The sequence below is a fragment of the Cryptomeria japonica genome, unplaced genomic scaffold (genome assembly GCF_030272615.1).
Source record: "Cryptomeria japonica unplaced genomic scaffold, Sugi_1.0 HiC_scaffold_1371, whole genome shotgun sequence".
Taxonomy (NCBI): domain Eukaryota; kingdom Viridiplantae; phylum Streptophyta; class Pinopsida; order Cupressales; family Cupressaceae; genus Cryptomeria; species Cryptomeria japonica.
Genome location: NW_026729846.1, coordinates 9,862 through 29,190, shown reverse-complemented (window position 1 = coordinate 29,190; position 19,329 = coordinate 9,862). Strand labels below are relative to the sequence as shown.

The 19,329-nt window shown below is 38.2% G+C and overlaps 1 protein-coding gene across 1 annotated transcript; it reads right to left on the bottom strand.

The window, feature by feature from the left end:
* Window positions 1–517: 517 nt before the first annotated feature.
* LOC131033720 (disease resistance protein RPV1) lies at window positions 518–4,035 on the bottom strand. The gene is made up of 4 exons (XM_059216273.1): window positions 3,384–4,035; window positions 2,220–3,276; window positions 1,781–2,101; window positions 518–1,688 (listed from the first exon to the last, which is right to left on the bottom strand). Exons 1-4 carry the CDS (start codon window positions 4,007–4,009, stop codon window positions 669–671), a joined length of 3,024 nt encoding a protein of 1,007 aa, XP_059072256.1. The 5' UTR covers window positions 4,010–4,035; the 3' UTR covers window positions 518–668.
* Window positions 4,036–19,329: the final 15,294 nt, after the last annotated feature.

The following is a 19,329-nucleotide window of genomic DNA, read 5'->3' as shown; positions in this document are numbered from 1 at the left end:
GAACATCTAAAAACAAAATATTTTAACCAAACCTCCTAAATTAATTTAGATTCTAATTATTGCAGTAATACATCGATATATTGTGCTTCACTAGACATCTAAGTTAATTGTAGGGTGTGTTTTCTTCTCTAGAAATATAAAATTATATGTTGAAATCAAAGGACATTAACGATAACCACATTGAATTAAGAAGAATAAAGTAAAGTTAGAAAACCATAATCTTTGTTCTTTCAAAAGGAGGCTGAAAGTTCTATTAGGGAAGAGGACCTAGTAGTTGAGCACCCTAACTTTGTGCTTCTCAAAATCATATGTAGAAATTTCAAATCATTCTCAATTTTTTACAACAGGGTCTAAGGAATACATTTCATTCAATTATAAGTAGTTATCATCAACAATAACAAACTTTCGAGTCACAACTATTAATATAATATTATAAAAAATATTGAACACTAAATAACAAATGCTATCACAACTATTGAAACATGCTCATTTAATAGATGATTATTATCTGTGCTACTTCAGAATAATCTTCAAATATATATAAAAATCAAGAATATGTCTCCCTAAATATTATCATATTTTATGCCAAATATTTACAATGCAGATATCTAAAGAAGACACTTCCCGCCATGTATCCATGGACTTCTAATGCAATTTTTTTTAAGCAGTCAGTCTAACTTGCCGAATTTGAAATGATTGAGAGAGCACAAATACCCTTCTGGCAATTCTATCTTGACGGTTGCTGGCAGTGTTTCAATCTCCCCCAAATAGTCATTATTGCTAAGACGGAGTGTTTCAAGTCTAGGACAACAGTATTTAGAAATTGATATTCTGTTGACAAGTGTCTCGTTTAAATTTATCGCGGTGAGCTTTTTCAACGGAAAGGAAGGTACCGACCCAAAATCTAGTTCTTCGAGTGGACAATCAGAAATCTTCAAGGTTCGAAGATTAGCCAGTTGCCTAAATCCTTCCGGTAAGGACCTCACTCCTGTGGCCTCTATAGACAGATCTTCTAAAAGTTCTAGATGCCCAAGCGTCTTGGGTAAACATTCTAAGACCATACAATCAATAATTGAAAGGCTTTTCAAGCTGAATAAATTTCCAAGAGAATCTGGCAAGCTTTTCAATAACTGACTACCAATTGTCAGCACTTCTAATTTACTTAGGCGCCCAATGTTACTTGGTAACTCCTCTAAGCTTGTATCTTGAAGTCGGAGCTCTCTCAAACATGCCTGATCTGTGATTTGATGAGGTAATTTCTTAATGGCCAGGCATCCTGAAAGGTACAGATTCTCTAGCTCTGTGATGTTTTCAAGAATGTCTTCCTCTAAGACAAGCTTTTTGCAACCAGAGAAGTCTAGATACTTGAGGTGTGTCAGTTGCTTAAAAGAAACTGGTAGCATCCTCAACTGCTTGCAAGAACACAAATCCAGATGCTGTAAGTTTCTTAAATCCCCAAATCGGGCAGGGAGTGACAACAAGGATTCACATTGTCGTAGCTCCAGGTGCTCAAGCGATTGGAGATCGCAAAACTCATCCGGCAGTCTTGAAAAGCGAAATTCTTGTCCATGATAAGAAATCAAGGCTATCTTTGTCAAACGCTCCAGACCTGATATTATACTGGGAAAACTGTGGAAAATGTTGCCTTCAGTGGCAGTAATAATCATCTCTCTCAACTCTTTTGGAGGCTGCGCCCAATTTTCAATTCAATTTAGCTAGTAGGATAAAGAGTGGAAGTAAGATTTGAATAAAATATATTAGAGCAAGATATTTGACTTACTTGCGCGTTATTTTCCCACAGTTGCTGTAAGCTGGAGGTTCCATAAAGCTCTAAAACCCTTAGATTTGTCAATGAAAGCCAAGCGGGAAGTTTTGTTTGTTGGAAATCAAACCAACGAAGCCACACTAGATGCTTTGGTTGTCCAGGAAAGTCTGCGGTAAAATAATCTCCGGCAACAACAAGGAGTTTTAATAGAAACCAGAATCGAAGATTAATACACTCTTCAAAAGGCGGAGGATAACGATCACGACATATAGGGAACTCGTTGTGAGCAGGACATGCAACAAATTGAGTTGTAGCAGCCATTATGCCCCTGATCTCCTGAGTATACAAGGGAAAAAACAGTAATAAAATTGAATCAAAGCAATCACTGATACAAGCCAATGTGCTATGAGTTCTTCAGTAGTAATAGCTCCTACAAATAAATCATCAAGCTTACCTCTCTGTAACTCATGATCTTAGTCATCTGTTTGGTGGACCATAGACGATGCGGCGAGCATTCAATTGCGATTTCTCTCCCCAAATCGCGAAGATGATTATGCATTCTTATGCGGTTCTGTTTGTCGATCTCAACGAGACACTTGGTCACAAGGTTTTCCAGATCACTCCACTCCGCTGCATCCCACACTGCAATGGCCAAATTTTTCTTTTCGCCAACGAAGAAACAAGCTACATCCAAAAATATATTTTGCTCATCCTTGTCGAGTGCATCGTAACTGAGTCTCAGGCTCTCTTTTATCTTACTGGGCAATAATCTAGAGATCTTCTTTAACACAGATTCCCACTCCTTCTCAGTCTTTCCGTAAAGCATTCCTGCAGTGACCTCAAGAGATAAGGGTAATCCATCACAAGCATTTATGAACTGTTGAACGAGACCTTCAAAGGCTGCCGGTGGAGAGGATTTTACGAAAGCATGCCAGCAAAAAAGTTCCTTGGCTTGACACGAATCCAGTGCTCTCATCTTGTATGTATAGCACGATCTAAGGACGCTCAAATCGCGTGTAGTGATAATAATCAAACTACCGGATCCAAGTGTTCTGCCCATATCTGGCAACAGAGCATTCAATTGATTCACATCATCAACGTCATCCAAAACAATGAGCACGCGAAGGGATCTTAAACGCCCAGCCAAAATAGACTTGCCTTCGCTTGCATCCTTGAATGGTATACTAAGATGTAGCACGTCCTCCAAGAGTTGTTTTTGCAATTCATGCAATGCGTTCTCTCTTACTCTGAATAGAAAGCTACAGTTATCATAGCCCGAGTATTTTCTGTTATATAACTCTTTGGCAAGTGTGGTTTTACCACAGCCACCCATGCCGACAATCCCTACAATCTCTGCATTTCGATTATCTCGAGCAGATCTCTCTCTTTCAAAGTCTTGTACGGCATCATCTAGTCCAACTGGATATGGAGCTACATCCAAAGGCACCTTCACATTCTTTATCTCCTGCTGTATGCGATTCACAATTCTTTTTAACAGAATCCCTTCATCACTGGCCATTGTGGACAAATATCAGTAGATGGTACAGTTATAAAAATCGAATTTAAAATCAAGAAAATAAGCATCCGATTACGAGGGAACGAAATATATGATACATACCTGTTAGTCGTGTACTCATAGCCGGTATAAAAGGAAACTTTGTGGAGTGCCTCTTTCCACTTGTTAAGCTTTTCTGGCCTGTATCTACCTTGCGTTTCATATTTGGAAAAGGCATCAGCATACAATCCCCTAGTCACTTCCCATCTGAGATCAGCAGGCTTAACATTATAGAAAACAGGAATAATTGTGCTCCTAATTTCCAGCATAAACGACAGCTCTTCTAAACAGTAGGGCGATTTCGCATAATCTTTGGAAAATATGGCGATATGAATTAGAGCACTACGCGCTACATCTTCTATTGCTTTTGGAAAGCAGTCACCCAAATCAAGCTCTTCTCGGTCCAGAAAGACTTTCACTCCAAGGTGATCAAGGAAATGGTAGATGGAGCTGGCCAGTGTCAATTTCACATCAGATCCACGATGATTAATGAAAACATCATAGGGCTCCTTCTTCAGTGCTGTTGATGATGAAGCAATTCCTGTAATATCATGGAATATATTCTCGTGCCTTCCTATTGAAGACGAAGCAGTTGCCATGGAGTCAAATGGAAAGGCAAGAAATGGAACTTGGATGAGACTAGAGGGGGTGAAAGAGTCGAGATAGTTGAAAGTGAAGAGATGCATCATATTAAATGAGCAAGGTAGCGGAGGCGGTATTGAACGAGTGGAAACGAGTTACACGTGAAGTGGTCAGTAGCAATTTTATGGCTATTTCGTCATTTTAGTGCCTTCATCTAGAGTTTTAAGAAAAATATAAATTGTAAAATTTTATATTTAAATATGTATATTTTTATTAAAATATAAATAATTTAATTATTAGTTTAAATATATTATTAAGTTTAGTTTAAATTAACTAATATTTTAATATAAATTAGAAATATCAATAATCAATAAATAATATAATAATACAATATATTTTTTTTTATATAATATGCCTCTTATTAAAAGTTTCTAAATTCATATTAAAAAATATTCAAGACAAAAATATTAAAAATGTTCTAAAAATTAAATCAACTTAACTTTAAACTTCAGATTAGAGACTAATCTAAAAATCTATATTAAAGATATTCTAAAAAAAAATAGAAATAGTTATATTCTATTTTTGAAAATATTTAAAATTAATTTGTAATTTTATAAAAAATATTATAAAATGATATATATTAATGTTATAAATTAGAGTACTATATTTACTCATATAATGGTTTCTAATAATTTAAATTGACATATATACAATTTTATAAAAATATAACATGTCAATCTATATAGTCTAATAAATTTGAAGTACTTGAAAAAACAATCATATGAAGCATCAAATTCCAATCTTGTATAGGGCTATGTGCATTTAAATTTGATGAGCATGAACAATGGAGACTTTGGAGTTGTGTTGAGTGTAAGGAAGTTAAGGTACTAGAATAATTTCCTACACTAATCTTGAGAGGAGGGATATGCAAAAATTTCAAATCTTTACAATATTTAGAAACATTAAACAAAAATAACACAAATAACATCCATACCACAACACATTGATTTACATGGGAAAACTCTTTTAGAGAAAAAAACCCACACTCCAAAACTCATCCAATATATTATTCAAAAATCAACTACAAATTACAATATATTTGTAGGTTAAGTTTTCGTAGGAGTATTGCTAATGGAGATCTAGAGGCAGCTCAACAACTATCAGACTCTCAAAATACATAACAATACATAGTTGTAATCTAGTGCCCTCATAAAGAAGGGTTGTCTTCTAGGGAAAGAAATGCCAAAATAATATACATCATTAGGTTTGTCAGTTCCTCCAACTAATTTTCGCATAACACCTATGAATTAATCAACCTTTCAATCTATAGGTTCTAAGGTTAGTAGCCAATGAACAAGATTCAACTATATGTTGACATTCTTTTCATTTTAGGATTTGTAGAACCAAGGTGGGTTTCCCTATAAAATGTCATAAAATCTTATTCTAGTTATGCACATACATTGTTTTTTATAGCAGATAATTTGCATTGAAAATATACCAGGGAAAGTTTGATCAACTTCAAATTAGGTTACATTCTTGGTCCATCAACATTCTTTTAGTATTTGGAACAAATTCTAAGCTAAACCTACTCCTACAAATAGGAAATTAAAAGGTATTTCGATTTTAGATGTTTCTAAACTTGAAGTATACTTCTAAACATGATTGGTGCATAAATCCTTGGGAAATAGAGTCTAGATGCAAATTAGAAATATACCCACACAATAGTATTAAGTCAAATCATTTGACCCTTTTAATTTATGCATTACATAAATGTGTCTGCATTTTCAACCATAAATTATGCTTACTGATCTATTCGTTCTCACAAAACCACAATAATGTGTCAACAAAATTGTATTCTTTCATTAAAAGAAACCCATGAACACATTAAACAGTAACAAAGCATTTGGAATGACAAATCAAGATATGATTGATATATTAATTTATATGAGAAATGTGAGTACAATTTAGAGACAATTTTGTAGTATATCCATTTCTATTCAAAATGATTGAAGATATTACATAAGCACACTAATTTTTGCAACTATTCTCTATGACTCAAAGCTAAACACTAACTACATATGTCTATCCACATAGATCAAAATTTAGAACCCACGCAAATGATCCTGAATTGTCTTTTATAGAAACAATGGTGCAAAACAAGCTTTAGATCATAATGCACATGTCATTTTTTTCATTTGACAAACTTTTACAAATGAAGAATAGAATAAAGGTATCTTTGTTGGCCACAAGAAACAAAAATATAAGCATTTCCTAAAGAAACCAAAGAAGAAACTAATAACTACATGAAGAGTACAAATCCCATGGTAGATGTTATGCCATCATTAACTCAAATTGGTTAGACAAGAATTGCTTTGAGGCTGCAAAGTATGAGTTTTGTTGATGATTCATCTACCTTTAACTTCTTGGATGATGTGGAGAGTCTTCAAACTAATTTTGTTTAAGAGAATAATATGGAGAAACAAGTTGATAGGTGGTAGTGAATAGTTGGAGACCAAGGCCCTAAAATCTGATTGCAATTCATTAATATGTAGATTATATACACTCAATTTATTTTAATAATTATTGAGTACTTGTGATCTAGATGATCTGGCAAGGTCTCATTTCTGATAACTAAAGTGTGGTCAACATAATACTGCAAATGTATCTTTTATTTGCTTAGTTGAATGAGGAGTGCCTGTTAGCAAGAGACACTGCATGTATGTTGAGATGTTGTCATTGATGGCAACTCACATCAGATTTGGCATCCGTAGTTCATGTTTTCATCATTCCAGAAGATTGATTGAAGATTTATTAAGTATTGGTGAGGTCCGGTGAATAGAACAGTGTATCCGACAAAGTGTGCAGTGTTTTGGTTCGCAAATTATTTTGGTTGAGTATTTTTCTTTGCGGATCTGGGAGATGTATTGTGGATATGCAATTTACCTTATTCCAGGTTTGTGGCCTCCGGTGTTAAGTTTTGTGTTGGTTGGTAAGATCCGGTAGATTGTTTTTTGGTAAAGATAATGGTTATCAATGGTAACGTGTGGAAATGCATTATGTAGATCCTACGGATCAATTTTGGTGAGTGTTTATGTGTTCGAGGTTGATGAGCCAACATGTGGAAAGTGTGTGGTCATTTTGTTTTGGTCCACATGGTTGTTTTGGATCTGATTGAGCTGACTTGTGTACATGTTTCATCTTTTGTGATGTGCTCTTGAAGCCAACATGGTGGTGGCCTAAATTGGTGATGCAGATATATAAGATAGGTTTATTTGATCATTTTGGCAATCGATGATAATGTATTAATAATGTATGAGTGATTATGCACAGTTTCACACGCGCATGGTGAAGATTTGAGCTTCGGTATGATGCAAAATATCAGAACATAGCAGTTATACAGAGTTGAATAAGATTCAGTATTTTATGCTTAATCGACACTATTCTAGGCATTTGCAGATGCTATTACATAGTTCATTTTCATGTATGTTCCTTTGTAACTCTTTTGTAAGGAAATGTGCCTTCTAAGGTTGTAGCCTTGTTTGTAACTTGAGTAGTGAGCTCTAGGCAGTGTGCCTGAATGCGTACGTGCATTCCTATGTAACATTTACATATACTTTTAACAGAGTATCATTTTACTGTGGGTATGATCCCTCCAAGGTTTTTCCCTTGACCAGGTTTTCCATGTAAAAAATCTTGTGTTATGGTGGTTCTTTTGTGTGTATTGTGCTTTTGTTTATTCTTCTTATTCATTTGCATTAAGTGGATCAAAGGATGAATTAATAAAATCAAAAGTTGCAGAACATTGATTCACCCCCCCTCTTAGTGTTCATTGATTCCAACAATTGGTATTAGAGCCTAGTTCCTTAGAGGAAGCCTGACAGTTTGAGGAAGATCCGAGAAGGTAAATCAATGGATTGTAGTAATCTTAGAAAGCAGCTGGTCATTGCTCTTGAAGATCTTGATCGTGCACGGGATGAGAACCGACAAGTGAAGAAAATCTCAAAGATGCTAAAGAATACATTGAAACACCAAAGGATCAGTTGAATAAATCAAGGAAAAAGAGAAAGGATGTTGATGATCAACTTAAGCAGAAAGAAAGTCAGAACATTGATAAAGAAGCCTTGAGGGAAAAGACAAAAGAATGTGGTAGATTAGCTACAGCCAATGTAGTCAAGAAGAATGATGTTGGCATTTCATGAAGATTGCATTAATGAAGTTTAGGTGTTGTCATTGATGTCAATTGTAACAGATAATGGAATTGTATTGCAACTGGTAGTGATGTAGTAATGCAACCAGTAGTTGAGTAGTGATGAAAACCGGTATTACTATTGTAGCAGTGAGATCAACCGGTAACCCTACTTGTTGATATGCCAAACCCTAACCGATGGAGCTTGGTGAATCGACTGTGTTGATCTATGATCAAATGGTGATCGGAGATGATTATGCCACGTATGCATGATGCATGTGATGAGTTTCAAAGTGGTTTTTGGCACGTAGAGATAACTGTTTTTGAAGATGGTAAATTGGTTAGCAAGGTGAATTCAAGTGGTTAGTGCACAAATAAAACATTAAAAGATATTAAAATATGAAACATGCATAAAACCACATAAAGACATGAATAAAATGCATATACCCTGCAAACCTTTACCTCTCCCTCAGATTGAGCCTTTGGTGAAGTTGAATAGCACCTCTCTCTTCAACTTGATCGAATGGGCTCCTCTTGCTTGCTTGATGTGGATGGCTCTCCAAATGTGCACAATATGATTGATGGGAGGATGAGATGGATGGATAAGTGACTAAGTGATGGATGAGTATGGATTTGGCTATAATTTGGATGCTTTGATGACTTTTTTGAACTCAAATGGGCAGCATAAGATTATTAAACTTGGAGATGAAAAATAGAGGGATGGAGTCCTCAATTTATAGGAAGAGGAGAGGAAAAATGGATGGCTAGGATGGATTCAAGATGAAGGGCTAGGATTGCTTGTGAGCTCACACAAGGCCCAAGAGAGGGTGTGGAGACCAAGAGATATGCCTTAAATGCATTTCTTGTCTCCACACTCCTCAAGGTACATTGGGGAGACTTCCTAAGGTGCCTTGAGAAGAGCAAAGTGCATTGGGAAGACTTCCCCATGTGCCTTGAGAGGAGCAAGGGATGTGACATTCCTTGAAGAATGGGGAGGAGGAATTTAAAATTCTCCAAAAAGGGATAATCATGGGGATTGGAAGAATAAGAAGGAATTAAAAATTCCTTGGCAGAGGAGATGCCTAGAGGATTGTGAGATTTTGAAGATCTCACATTCACCTAGGAAAAGAGCATTAAAAGCTAGTGGTTGGATGGAAGGGACAAGGAGTTGACTTCGTGGCTAATCATCATGATTAGCCATTAGCAACTCATTAGGAGGGGGATTAGGATTTGTAGGAGGATTTGACTAGGAGAGAGAATGAGTGGAGGGAATTAAAAATTGGAAGAATAAGGTTAAGTGAGTTTAGGGAGTTTCTAGAAGACTTTATTAGGTTAATGATAAATTAAGAAGATGGTTTGCAGGAAGCATGTGGGTTAACTAATTAATTGAAATTAATTAGCTAGGAGGGAGATTTGTGAGAATTCAATTTTTAGAAGAATAAAGAAAGATTTTGATTTATTAAATAAATCAGTCACATACTATAGTGACAATATCAATTATATTTAATTATTATTGAGGATAATTTGAATTAACATAATTAATTAATTAATTATGTGAGGAATTAAAAATAATTAAAAATAATTATTTTTAAGTGTCTACATTTTGCCCCTCTTTGAAGCGAGGTGTGATGACTCATTGATTCAAAGAATGATCTTGTTTTTTTGATGATGATATTGATTCGATTGATAAGATCTAGATTCAGTCTGGTTTCAAGAAGGATCCATCCCATATAAGACAAAGGTGATCAAAGCGTCTGGTTTCAGGAAGGATTCATCCTGTATAAGACATGATCATAGCGCAACGTCTGGTTTCAAGAAGGATTCATCCTGTATAAGACATGACTGATCACAACGTTTGGTTTCAGGAAGGATTCATCCTGTATAAGCCATGATCAGAGCGCAATGTCTGGTTTTAGGAAGGATTCATCCTGTATAAGACATGACTAATCACAACGTCTGGTTTCAGGAAGGATTCATCCTGTATAAGACATGATTAGAGCGCAACGTCTGGTTTCAGGAAGGATTCATCCTGTATAAGACACATGACTGATCACAATGTCTGGTTTCAGGAAGGATTCATCCTGTATAAGACATGATCAGAATCATAATTAATTATGTGAGGAATTAAAAAATAATTAAAAGGATGCCCAAGCGTAAAGCATGGGAGGTGTATGCCCCCACGAGAATTTGTTCGAAAAAAAAGGACGAAAAATTCTCGAAAAAAGAGAGGGATAGATGAGGAAGAAATATGAAGGGATAAATGAGGAAGAAATATGAAGCAGTCGTGAAGAATTTGGAAAGAAGAATAGTAGAGGCGAGACCGCGGGGGAAGATGGGCCCTCATGGGGGCCCATATACGCCACAACGGACCCAATGAGGAGTCATTGTATCATGACGGACATATTTTCCTCTTTATATATATATGTATGCATTTATTGTGATGGATTATTTTTGTTTCTCTTATGATGTCATATATGGATGCAATCATGGATGTGTTATGCTGACCTATTTTGTGATGCAGAGTGGATGTTTATGTATGTATGTTTATGATGTGTTGTTGACATAGTTTTTGGATGCAGGATGAGTGATTTTTATGTTTTATGTATGTTTATGATGCAGTCTAAATGTAATGCTATATGGATGAGTGTATCTTTTATTTATGTGATGCAATCTTATATGGTAGATGTTTTGTGGAAAATATGACTGTCTAAGAAATGCACTTTACATGATGTGAATGAATAAATAAAAAGAGGGAATATGCCAATAGTAACACAATGATCTTAGATAGAAGAATATGGAATAGATGGGGAGTGGGGGAAATTGAGAACTCCATGGGATTATTGAGTTTAGGATTTGATGGAATGATGGTGAGATTTTGTGCACAACAAATGTGGAGAGCCAACCTAGTTTGATGTTGCCCTGAGTGGCTTGCACCACTGATTATAGAAAGCAGGATGCCATGAGAAACCCAGGGCGTGGACTGACTCCGCAGGCAAGCGGGAATTTCTTGCACACAACAATGCAAGTGTTAAGAAACACTAGTACAAAGTTGTGGGTTTGTGCAAGGAAACCCTCAAACACACCGATACCTTTTGTACACGAGAAGGTAAGTGTTGATAAACACTAGTATCAGGTCGCCGGTTTATATAAGAGGGATCCAAAATATGCCATACTATGAAATATGCCCTAGTATGTGCCTATCTTAACGTACTTGGATATGGAAGAACCCAGGCAGTCGTAGGGCAAAATATGCAAGTCTATATGAAAAGATCTAACAAAATCTAACAAGTCACTTCCTTGCGACCAAATGATACCTCTTGCCAAGAGTAGAACTAGGATGAAGGATTAGGTTGCCAGGCAAGTGATTCTATGGTTTTGGAGAGTGACTAGTGGATTTGGGATTGTTTCTCAAGACTTCTTGAAGTTTACAGATAGGCGTAGAAGCTCAGTTTAATGGGACATTCCTTGTTCATGACTCAGGTGAAGACTCATCATCATATGCCCAATTTATTAGGAGGTGGAAGAGAAGGAATGCTGCGAATGGGTGGAGTGGATGGTGGGTTATTTGCAGTGTCAATCGGATAGACAGTGGATCTGGTTATTTACCTTAGCGCCTGCATGGAGGTTTTCACCAAGGTACTTGTCCATAGCGCCATAAAGTGGTTTTCACTAATGGACGAATTGTTTTTCTTTCTTTTTCTGATTTTCTCTTCTTTTTTTTTGTGTCTCATAGGGCACCTGTTTGCCAGGTTTTCACCGAAGTGACGCTTTTTTTAGGATCTTTTTTTTTTTGTATTTTTCTTGATTTTTAATTTTTTTCTGGTTTTTTGACAATTTGAGACTTTCTGAGGATTAGGTGTAAAATCTTTTGAGGTGCATGATATTCATTGGTTCATCCAAAGGATCACCTTCAGGAGTAGCCAACTGATAAGCTCCTGATCCATACTTTGTTGTGATTACATATGGTCCCAGCCAATTAGGCTCGAACTTGCCTTTCTTTTCTCTTTCTTGTAGATTTTTCTAATTCTCCATGAGGACAAGATCACCAACTTGGAATTCCTGGGTTCTGACTCTTTTGTGATAACTCATCCGCAAGCGGTTTTGATATACCTGGAGATGGTTCAAGGCCTTGAGGTGCCTTTCATCTAACAATTCTAGCTCTTGTAAGCAGGCAATTCTGTATTCTTCCTCTGGTAGGATGTCCTGCAACGATACCCTTAGAGAGGGGATCTCGATCTCAAGGGGAAGGATGGTTTCAGAGCTAAAGACTAGGGAATAAGGGGTGGCGCCTGTGGGGGTGCGGATGGAGGTGCAATAGGCCCACAAAGCGGGATGGAGTTGGAGGTGCCAATCGCGACCAGCTTCATTGATTGTCTTTTTGAGGATTTTGATTAAGGTTTTATTAGAAGCCTCAGCTTGGCCGTTGCCTTGGGGATAATATGGGGTGGAGAAGCGATGTTGGATGTTGAATTTTTGGCAGAGTTCTTTGACATCCTAGTTTTTAAATTGTTTGCCATTATCTGTGATAATAACTTTTGGAATGCCATATCGGCATATCAGGTAATTCAGGATGAATTTGGATATCTGCTTACCAGTGGTAAAAGTAAGAGGGATAGCCTCTACCCACTTGGTGAAATACTCAGTGGTGGTTATAATGAACTTATGTCTGTTGGAGGATGAAGGGTGGATTTTCCCAATGAGATCGAGCCCCCACTATGAGAAGGGCCAGGGTGTAATAAATGGATACAATTCTTGTGACGGTGCATGAATCTTGTCGCCATGTTGCTGGCAAAGGATGCATTTCTTCACATAGTTGTATGCATCTTCTTCCATTTTAGGCCAATAGTATCCTGTTCTCAAAAGTTTTTTAGCCAATGTGAGCCCACTTGAGTGTGCCCCACAAATGCCCTCGTGTACTTCGTGTAATGCCCATTCCGCTTCTTGTTTATCTAAACACCTTAAGAGGGAACCATCAAAATGCCTTCTGAACAAGGTGTCTCCAAGGATGGTGTAACGAGCGCATCGGCGAATGAATGTTTGTTGTTGGGTTTTGGTGAGATGTGGGGGAATGGTGTTGTCTTTGAGGAAAGCGAGGGTTTCTTGGTACCAAGGGGACTCGGGACCAACAAGAACATACACCATTTCAGAGTCTGGTAGGTCATACGCCGATATAAACAATTGCTCAACCAAGAACTCACATTTCTGACTGTGTGCTGGCATTTGAAGGAGGGAGCCAATGGTGGCCATTGCATCTACAGCCTTGTTGTTTGTTTGTGGGATTTGATCAAACTTGATTGCCGTGAAATCTTGCTTAAGATCTTCAACCATGGTACGGTAGGGAAGGAGTTTATCATCTTTTGTTTGGTATTCATCATTGACTTGTTTTATGACGAGCTGGGAATCACCATAGACTTGTAACTCCTTTATTTTCCAATGGATAGCCAAGCACAAACCTGTGATGAGTGCTTCGTATTCTGCTATATTGTTGGTACATGCAAAGGCTATCTTGTATGATTTGGGGATGCCATCTCCTTGAGGTGTGACCAATAATATTCCTGCTCCCGATCCATTCTGGGTGCAGGAGCCATCAAAGTATAATTGCCATGTGGAGGATGTGGAAATAGTCATAATGAACTCATCTGGTAATTCTGTGAGAATAGGATGGTCACCTGGAAGTGGAGCTTCAGCCAACTGATCTGTAATGACTTGTCCCTTGATTTCCTTTCTGTCCACATATTCAATGTCAAACTCACTTAGGAGCATGACCCATTTGGCGGTTCTTCCAGTGAGAGCAGCTTTTGACAAGAGATATTTAAGTGGGTCAATTTTAGTAATTAGTTTTGTCTTGTTGTTTAGCATATAGTATCGTAGTTTTTGTGTGCTAAACACTAATGCCAAACATGCTCTTTCAATGGGGGTATAATGGAGTTCATATCCTACCATAGTTTGACTAATGTAGTAAATGGCATGTTCTTTCCCTTGGTCATCTGTTTGTGCCAATAATGCCCCCAATGCCACTGCAGTAGCACATATATACAAAATAAGGGGTTTTCCAGGAGTAGGAGGCATCAAAATTGGAGGTGATGCTAGATATTCTTTTAATTTCTCAAAGGTCTTTTGACATAAGCAATCCCATTTGAATTTTGTGTCTTTGCACAGGAGGTGTGCAAATGGATGACACTTATCTGCTAGTTGTGAAATGAAACGCCTGACAGACTGGAGTTTTCCTTGGAGATTGCGTAGTTATCTGAGAGTTTTTGGCAGAGGCATTTCCATAATAGCTTTTACCTTTGCGGGATCAACCTCGATGCTTTTGCTGGAAACAATGAATCCTAGTAGTTTTCCCGATGTGACTCCAAACACACACTTTTTTGGATTCAGCCGTAGATTGTATTTTTCTAATCTTTCAAGGATCTGCTTTAGAATGGGAATGTGTTCTTGTCTTGTCTTAGATTTGCCCAGTAGATCATCCACATACTCCTCCATAATTTTGTGTAAGAGGTCATTAAAAATTGTTGTCATGGCACATTGGTATGTAGCTCCAACATTTTTGAGACCAAAAGGCATGACCTGATAACAGAAAGTACCCCATGGTGTTGTGAATGCAATTTTATGCTGATCCTCATCTGCTATCCTGATTTGGTTGTATCCGGAAAACCCATCCATTAGCGATAGCATTTTATGTCCTGCTGTAAGGTCCACAATCATGTCTATATTGGGGAGGGGGAAATCATCTTTAGGACAAGCTCTATTTAGATCTCGAAAATCTGTGTAGATGCAAATGCCCCCGGTAGGTTTGTCGACAGGTACAATGTTAGAGACCCATTCAACGTAGTCTACTGGTTTGATAAATTCTGCTTCTAACATCTTTTGGAGTTCCGCCTTGACCAGGAGTGCAATATGTGGGTGCATTTTGCGTAATTTTTTCTTTATAGGTTTTGCGTCTAGGCGGACGGTGAGATTGTGAACCACCAAGGCAGGATCCAACCTTGGCATATCGGAATAGGACCATGCAAAATTGATTTTTACCTCTGTAAGGAAGTTGATGAAGTCTTGTTTCTCTATTTCTATGAGGGATTTGGCAATGAGCACATTTTTTGGAATGACTTCGGTACCCATGTTGATGCTGTCTATTTCTTCTATCAGCAAATTTGATTTGTCCTATGGAAGGTAACCAATGGTAGGGAGGTCAAGTCCCTCATTGTCAAGTACCTTTTTCAAGTTTTCACTTTCGGATACGCTCTTTGTTTTTATTTTTTGTTCATCCAAAGGTGCCTCAGGGAGGTTTTCACCTAGGGAATCATGTCTTTTCTTTTTATTATCTTTTTTGTGGCTAAGGGCATTGACCTGACTACCAAAGTATCCCTTTTCATGTAGTTGAATACCCTAGATTCTATTACAATCTTCCAGGTTTCACGCTGTCAGGAGAGCAATGAGAGCATTATCATCGGCGCAAATATCTAAAGTGGGTTTGTCTCGTTGGCCCCAGTCAATGAGTTCAGGATGGACAAGATGTAGCTCATGTGAAGTGGGAGGGGTTACGAGGGTGATGGTATTGATGTAAGTGTCAAGGAAGATATCTTTCTCGTATTCATAGGACATTTCATGGAATTCCTCTTCGTCAGCGTTTTCGATATCCAAAGAAGGACTAGAAGGGGCACCAGCGATAGTAATCTTAGGCACTGGGGTGTACCTCAAGCCTCTATTGTATCTGTAGGAGATAGGATTTATGGGTGCTTTTCTTCCTTTCTCCTCTAGTCCCAAGCCATGTCCTTTGTAACCCATTCTTTCAACCATGGCAGATGCTTTTGGGTACATTTTTTTGGATATTTTTGCTGGATCATCGTCCTCTTCCTGGTACAACCAGGAAGAGACATCTGTTTCAAGGCTCTCCTCATTAATGGGCCCCATCGCTGGAAGGTGGTATTTTGGCATTGCATGACTGGTTTTGGGTCCTTTTTGAGCTCCTTCGGTTTGCCAAATGACTTAGGAGAGAGAGGGAGGTTGCCTATTTATAAGATGTCCTCCAATTTGTATTCTTTAGAGCCATTGTCCAAGATCTTGATTTGATTATCTGGTAGTGATGAAGTGGAGGCAACATTTGATGTGTCAGATGGAGGCGTTGGTGAGGGTATATTTAGTGGGCAATGATACAGATGCTTCCCCTTTAATAGTTTGCAATATTGAAAAGGTTGGGGATCACCTTTGATAGTGATCTCTCTTCCATTATAGGGGAATTTGATACATTGATGATAAGTGGAGGGTACGACCTGTAAGGAATGAATCCATGGCTGCCTGAGGAGAATGTTGTAGGGGAGATCAAGATCTAGTACTTAACAAGGGGTTTCAATTGTAATGGGGCCCACTTGAAGAGGTAAGGTGATCATGCCCTTTGAAATTCTTTCTGCATCATCATATGCCTTTATTGTGATCCTTCTTAATGTATCTATCAGATCCTCAGAAAGTCCCAATTGTTTTATTAATTTGTATGTACATAGATTAAGCTTGGATCCACTGTCTATTAGGATACGTTTGACCTTATTCTTGTGCAAAGGTTTGTTATGGTCTTCATCTGCGGGAGCATCTTTGGAGGTAAATATAAGGTGTTGCTGGGCAGCAAGGTTTCCAATGAGGGCTTGGAATTGGGTGGCATTGATGTTATCAGGAACGCGTGATTTGAGAAAGGCTTGTTCCAAAATTTCCTTATGGACAGGGGAAGTCTTGAGAAGTTCCAAAATGGAGATCTGTGCGGGGGTCTTCCCAAGTTGGTCAAGGAGGTCATATCGGCGAGTGGAAGACATGGGCGGGGGGTTTGGTGGGGAGGGACTCCTTGGATGGTGACTTTACCTCGGCGTGTAGTTACATTGCAGTCATTCTGGAAATGGGAGGTGGAAGGCATGGTGCCTTGAATGACTATCCTAGCAGGATTTGGTCTACTTTGGGAAGAAGGAGGATTAACTCCTTGGATGGTTATCACATTGACATGAGTGTCTGTAGGTTTAATGTGACCTACTAAGAAATCAAAGCCGATTATGTGATTAGCATAGTCATAACCCATTGCGTTGGATGATGAGCCTTTTCCTTTATCATGCTTCGGGAATGGTTCCTGGTAGATTTTAAGTTTGTCATTGTTATTACCAGGTTTCGAGTTTGCTACTTCAATCTCACCCCTATCAATGAGATCTTGTATGTAGATTTTGAGCTTCATACACTTTCGTGTATCATGTCCCTTGATATGATGGTATTCGCAATACTCATTTTCATTGTACCATCTTGGTTTAGGTTGATTGGGGTCAAATGGGCGAGTGAATGGAAAAACAACTACACCTGCTTGGACAAGTTTTTGAAGCACCATTTCAATAGGATCAGCCAGAGGAGTGAAGTCCCTTGGAGTCCTATTATTTGATCAGGGTGGTCGTCCCTGGATTGAGACATTGTTATGTGGTTTTTGAGATTGATTTTGATTGAATTGATGATTATTGGTGGTGGATTTTGGGGGAGCGGTCACGGTTTGGACCCGCTTTGCATCGGTTACACCATCATTGACCACGTTTTTGTTTTTAGACCAGAATTTTGGCTTGTCACTATGATAAGAGGAAGAACTTTGTGTCAACTTTTGGTAATGTTTCAAGGTCCCTTCCTCCAACAAGACACGTTCGAGGGCGAGGCCCTTATCGGCCAATTTTTGGAAGGATTTGATACATTGAGATATTAAGGGTCTCGAAAGTTCAGGCACCAAGTTCTTTTGAAATAGCTCAATTTGATGTTGTTCTGGCCTGTCCCACTGGAATTTTTTGATAAGATGTCTCCATCTTTGTAGGAAATTGGCAAAGGTTTCTCTAGGCCTTTGTTTTGTATTGCATAGGTCCATCATAAAAACATCATTAACCATGTTGTAAGCATAGTGGGCCACAAATTTTTTTGATAAGTCTGGAAAGGAGACAATGGAACCTCGCGGCAGAGATGAGAACCATGCCAGGGCATCTCCTGTGAGACTCTTGGGAAAGAGTCTACGAAGATAAAGGTCACTATAGGAGACTTCTTGGCATAAGATGTGGAATTCTCAGAAATGGTCGTGGAGCTCTCCTTTGTCTTCATACTTGGTGAATTTGGGGATCTCAAATCTTGGGGGATAAGGTGCACTAATATAGATGGGTCGTAAGGACAAGGGAAAAACTCTTCGAATGAGTAAGTTTTCCTTTTATTAGTCCTTTGTTTCATGTCCTTGATGATATTTTTCATGTCTTGAATTTCCTTGATGAGGTCTTGTTGTGGACTTTGATAATGATGAATTGTATTTGCCCCAAGAATTGGGTGAGCCAAAGAAGGTGCACCACCACCAATATATTGATATGATGAAGAGATGGGAACGTGGGATGTGAAGACCGATGTCGCAGGGATTTGTGTGATAGTTGGTTGTGGTCCGCAAATTGTTGTGATGGGATTGAGCACGGCCCGGATAAAATTTGCAACATTGTTGGCAGGAAGGGAAGTTTGTGGAATAGAAATATGTGGTTGAAAGGAAGGAGGTGGTATAGAAGTGTGTTGGAAAATAGATGAGATCGGATTTGATAGTGGTATAGATGGTAAGGAGGAAGAAGGTGGGATGGAGACCACAGTGGGATGTGCTGGGGGTGGTATTGATTGAGCTTGGATGATTGATGGGGCTATGATTGATTGAGTGGGAGTGAGGTCTCCTTGTGGTTATTGGACGAGAGCAGATCTATTAAATTCAGGCAGAAGTTGAGCTCCATTTTCAAGGAGAGCTTTTAGAAGTGTAGTAGGATTGTGTTGAATAAACTTTTCCATCATCTCTTGGTTATAAGAATCCGCTAGGAAAGTTTTCACTTCCAGAGAAAGTTCATCTTGGCTAACCATGTTAGGATTTTGGCTTTGATCTGGATTGCTAGGTTGCTCACTTTGGGTAGGATCTTGCGTGGGATCTTCATATAGGGCACTAATGTCCGACATGCCATATTGTTGTTTAGCCATCTTTCTCTTTTGGGATCGAGTTTTAACTATACACGAATAACCTTGGAAATGTTTGGAGGGGGAAATTTGTGATGAAAGGACTTAGCAAGATATTTGTGGAATTTTGGATTTTGTCTTTTATGACAAGGGATTTTGTTGATTGGTATGGTTCTTGGATTAAAACCCGGATTTGATTAGGATTTGACATCTTAGTCACTGGATGAGGATTTTAGGTGGTGGATGCAACCACAAGTAAGGTGAAGGCCAAGT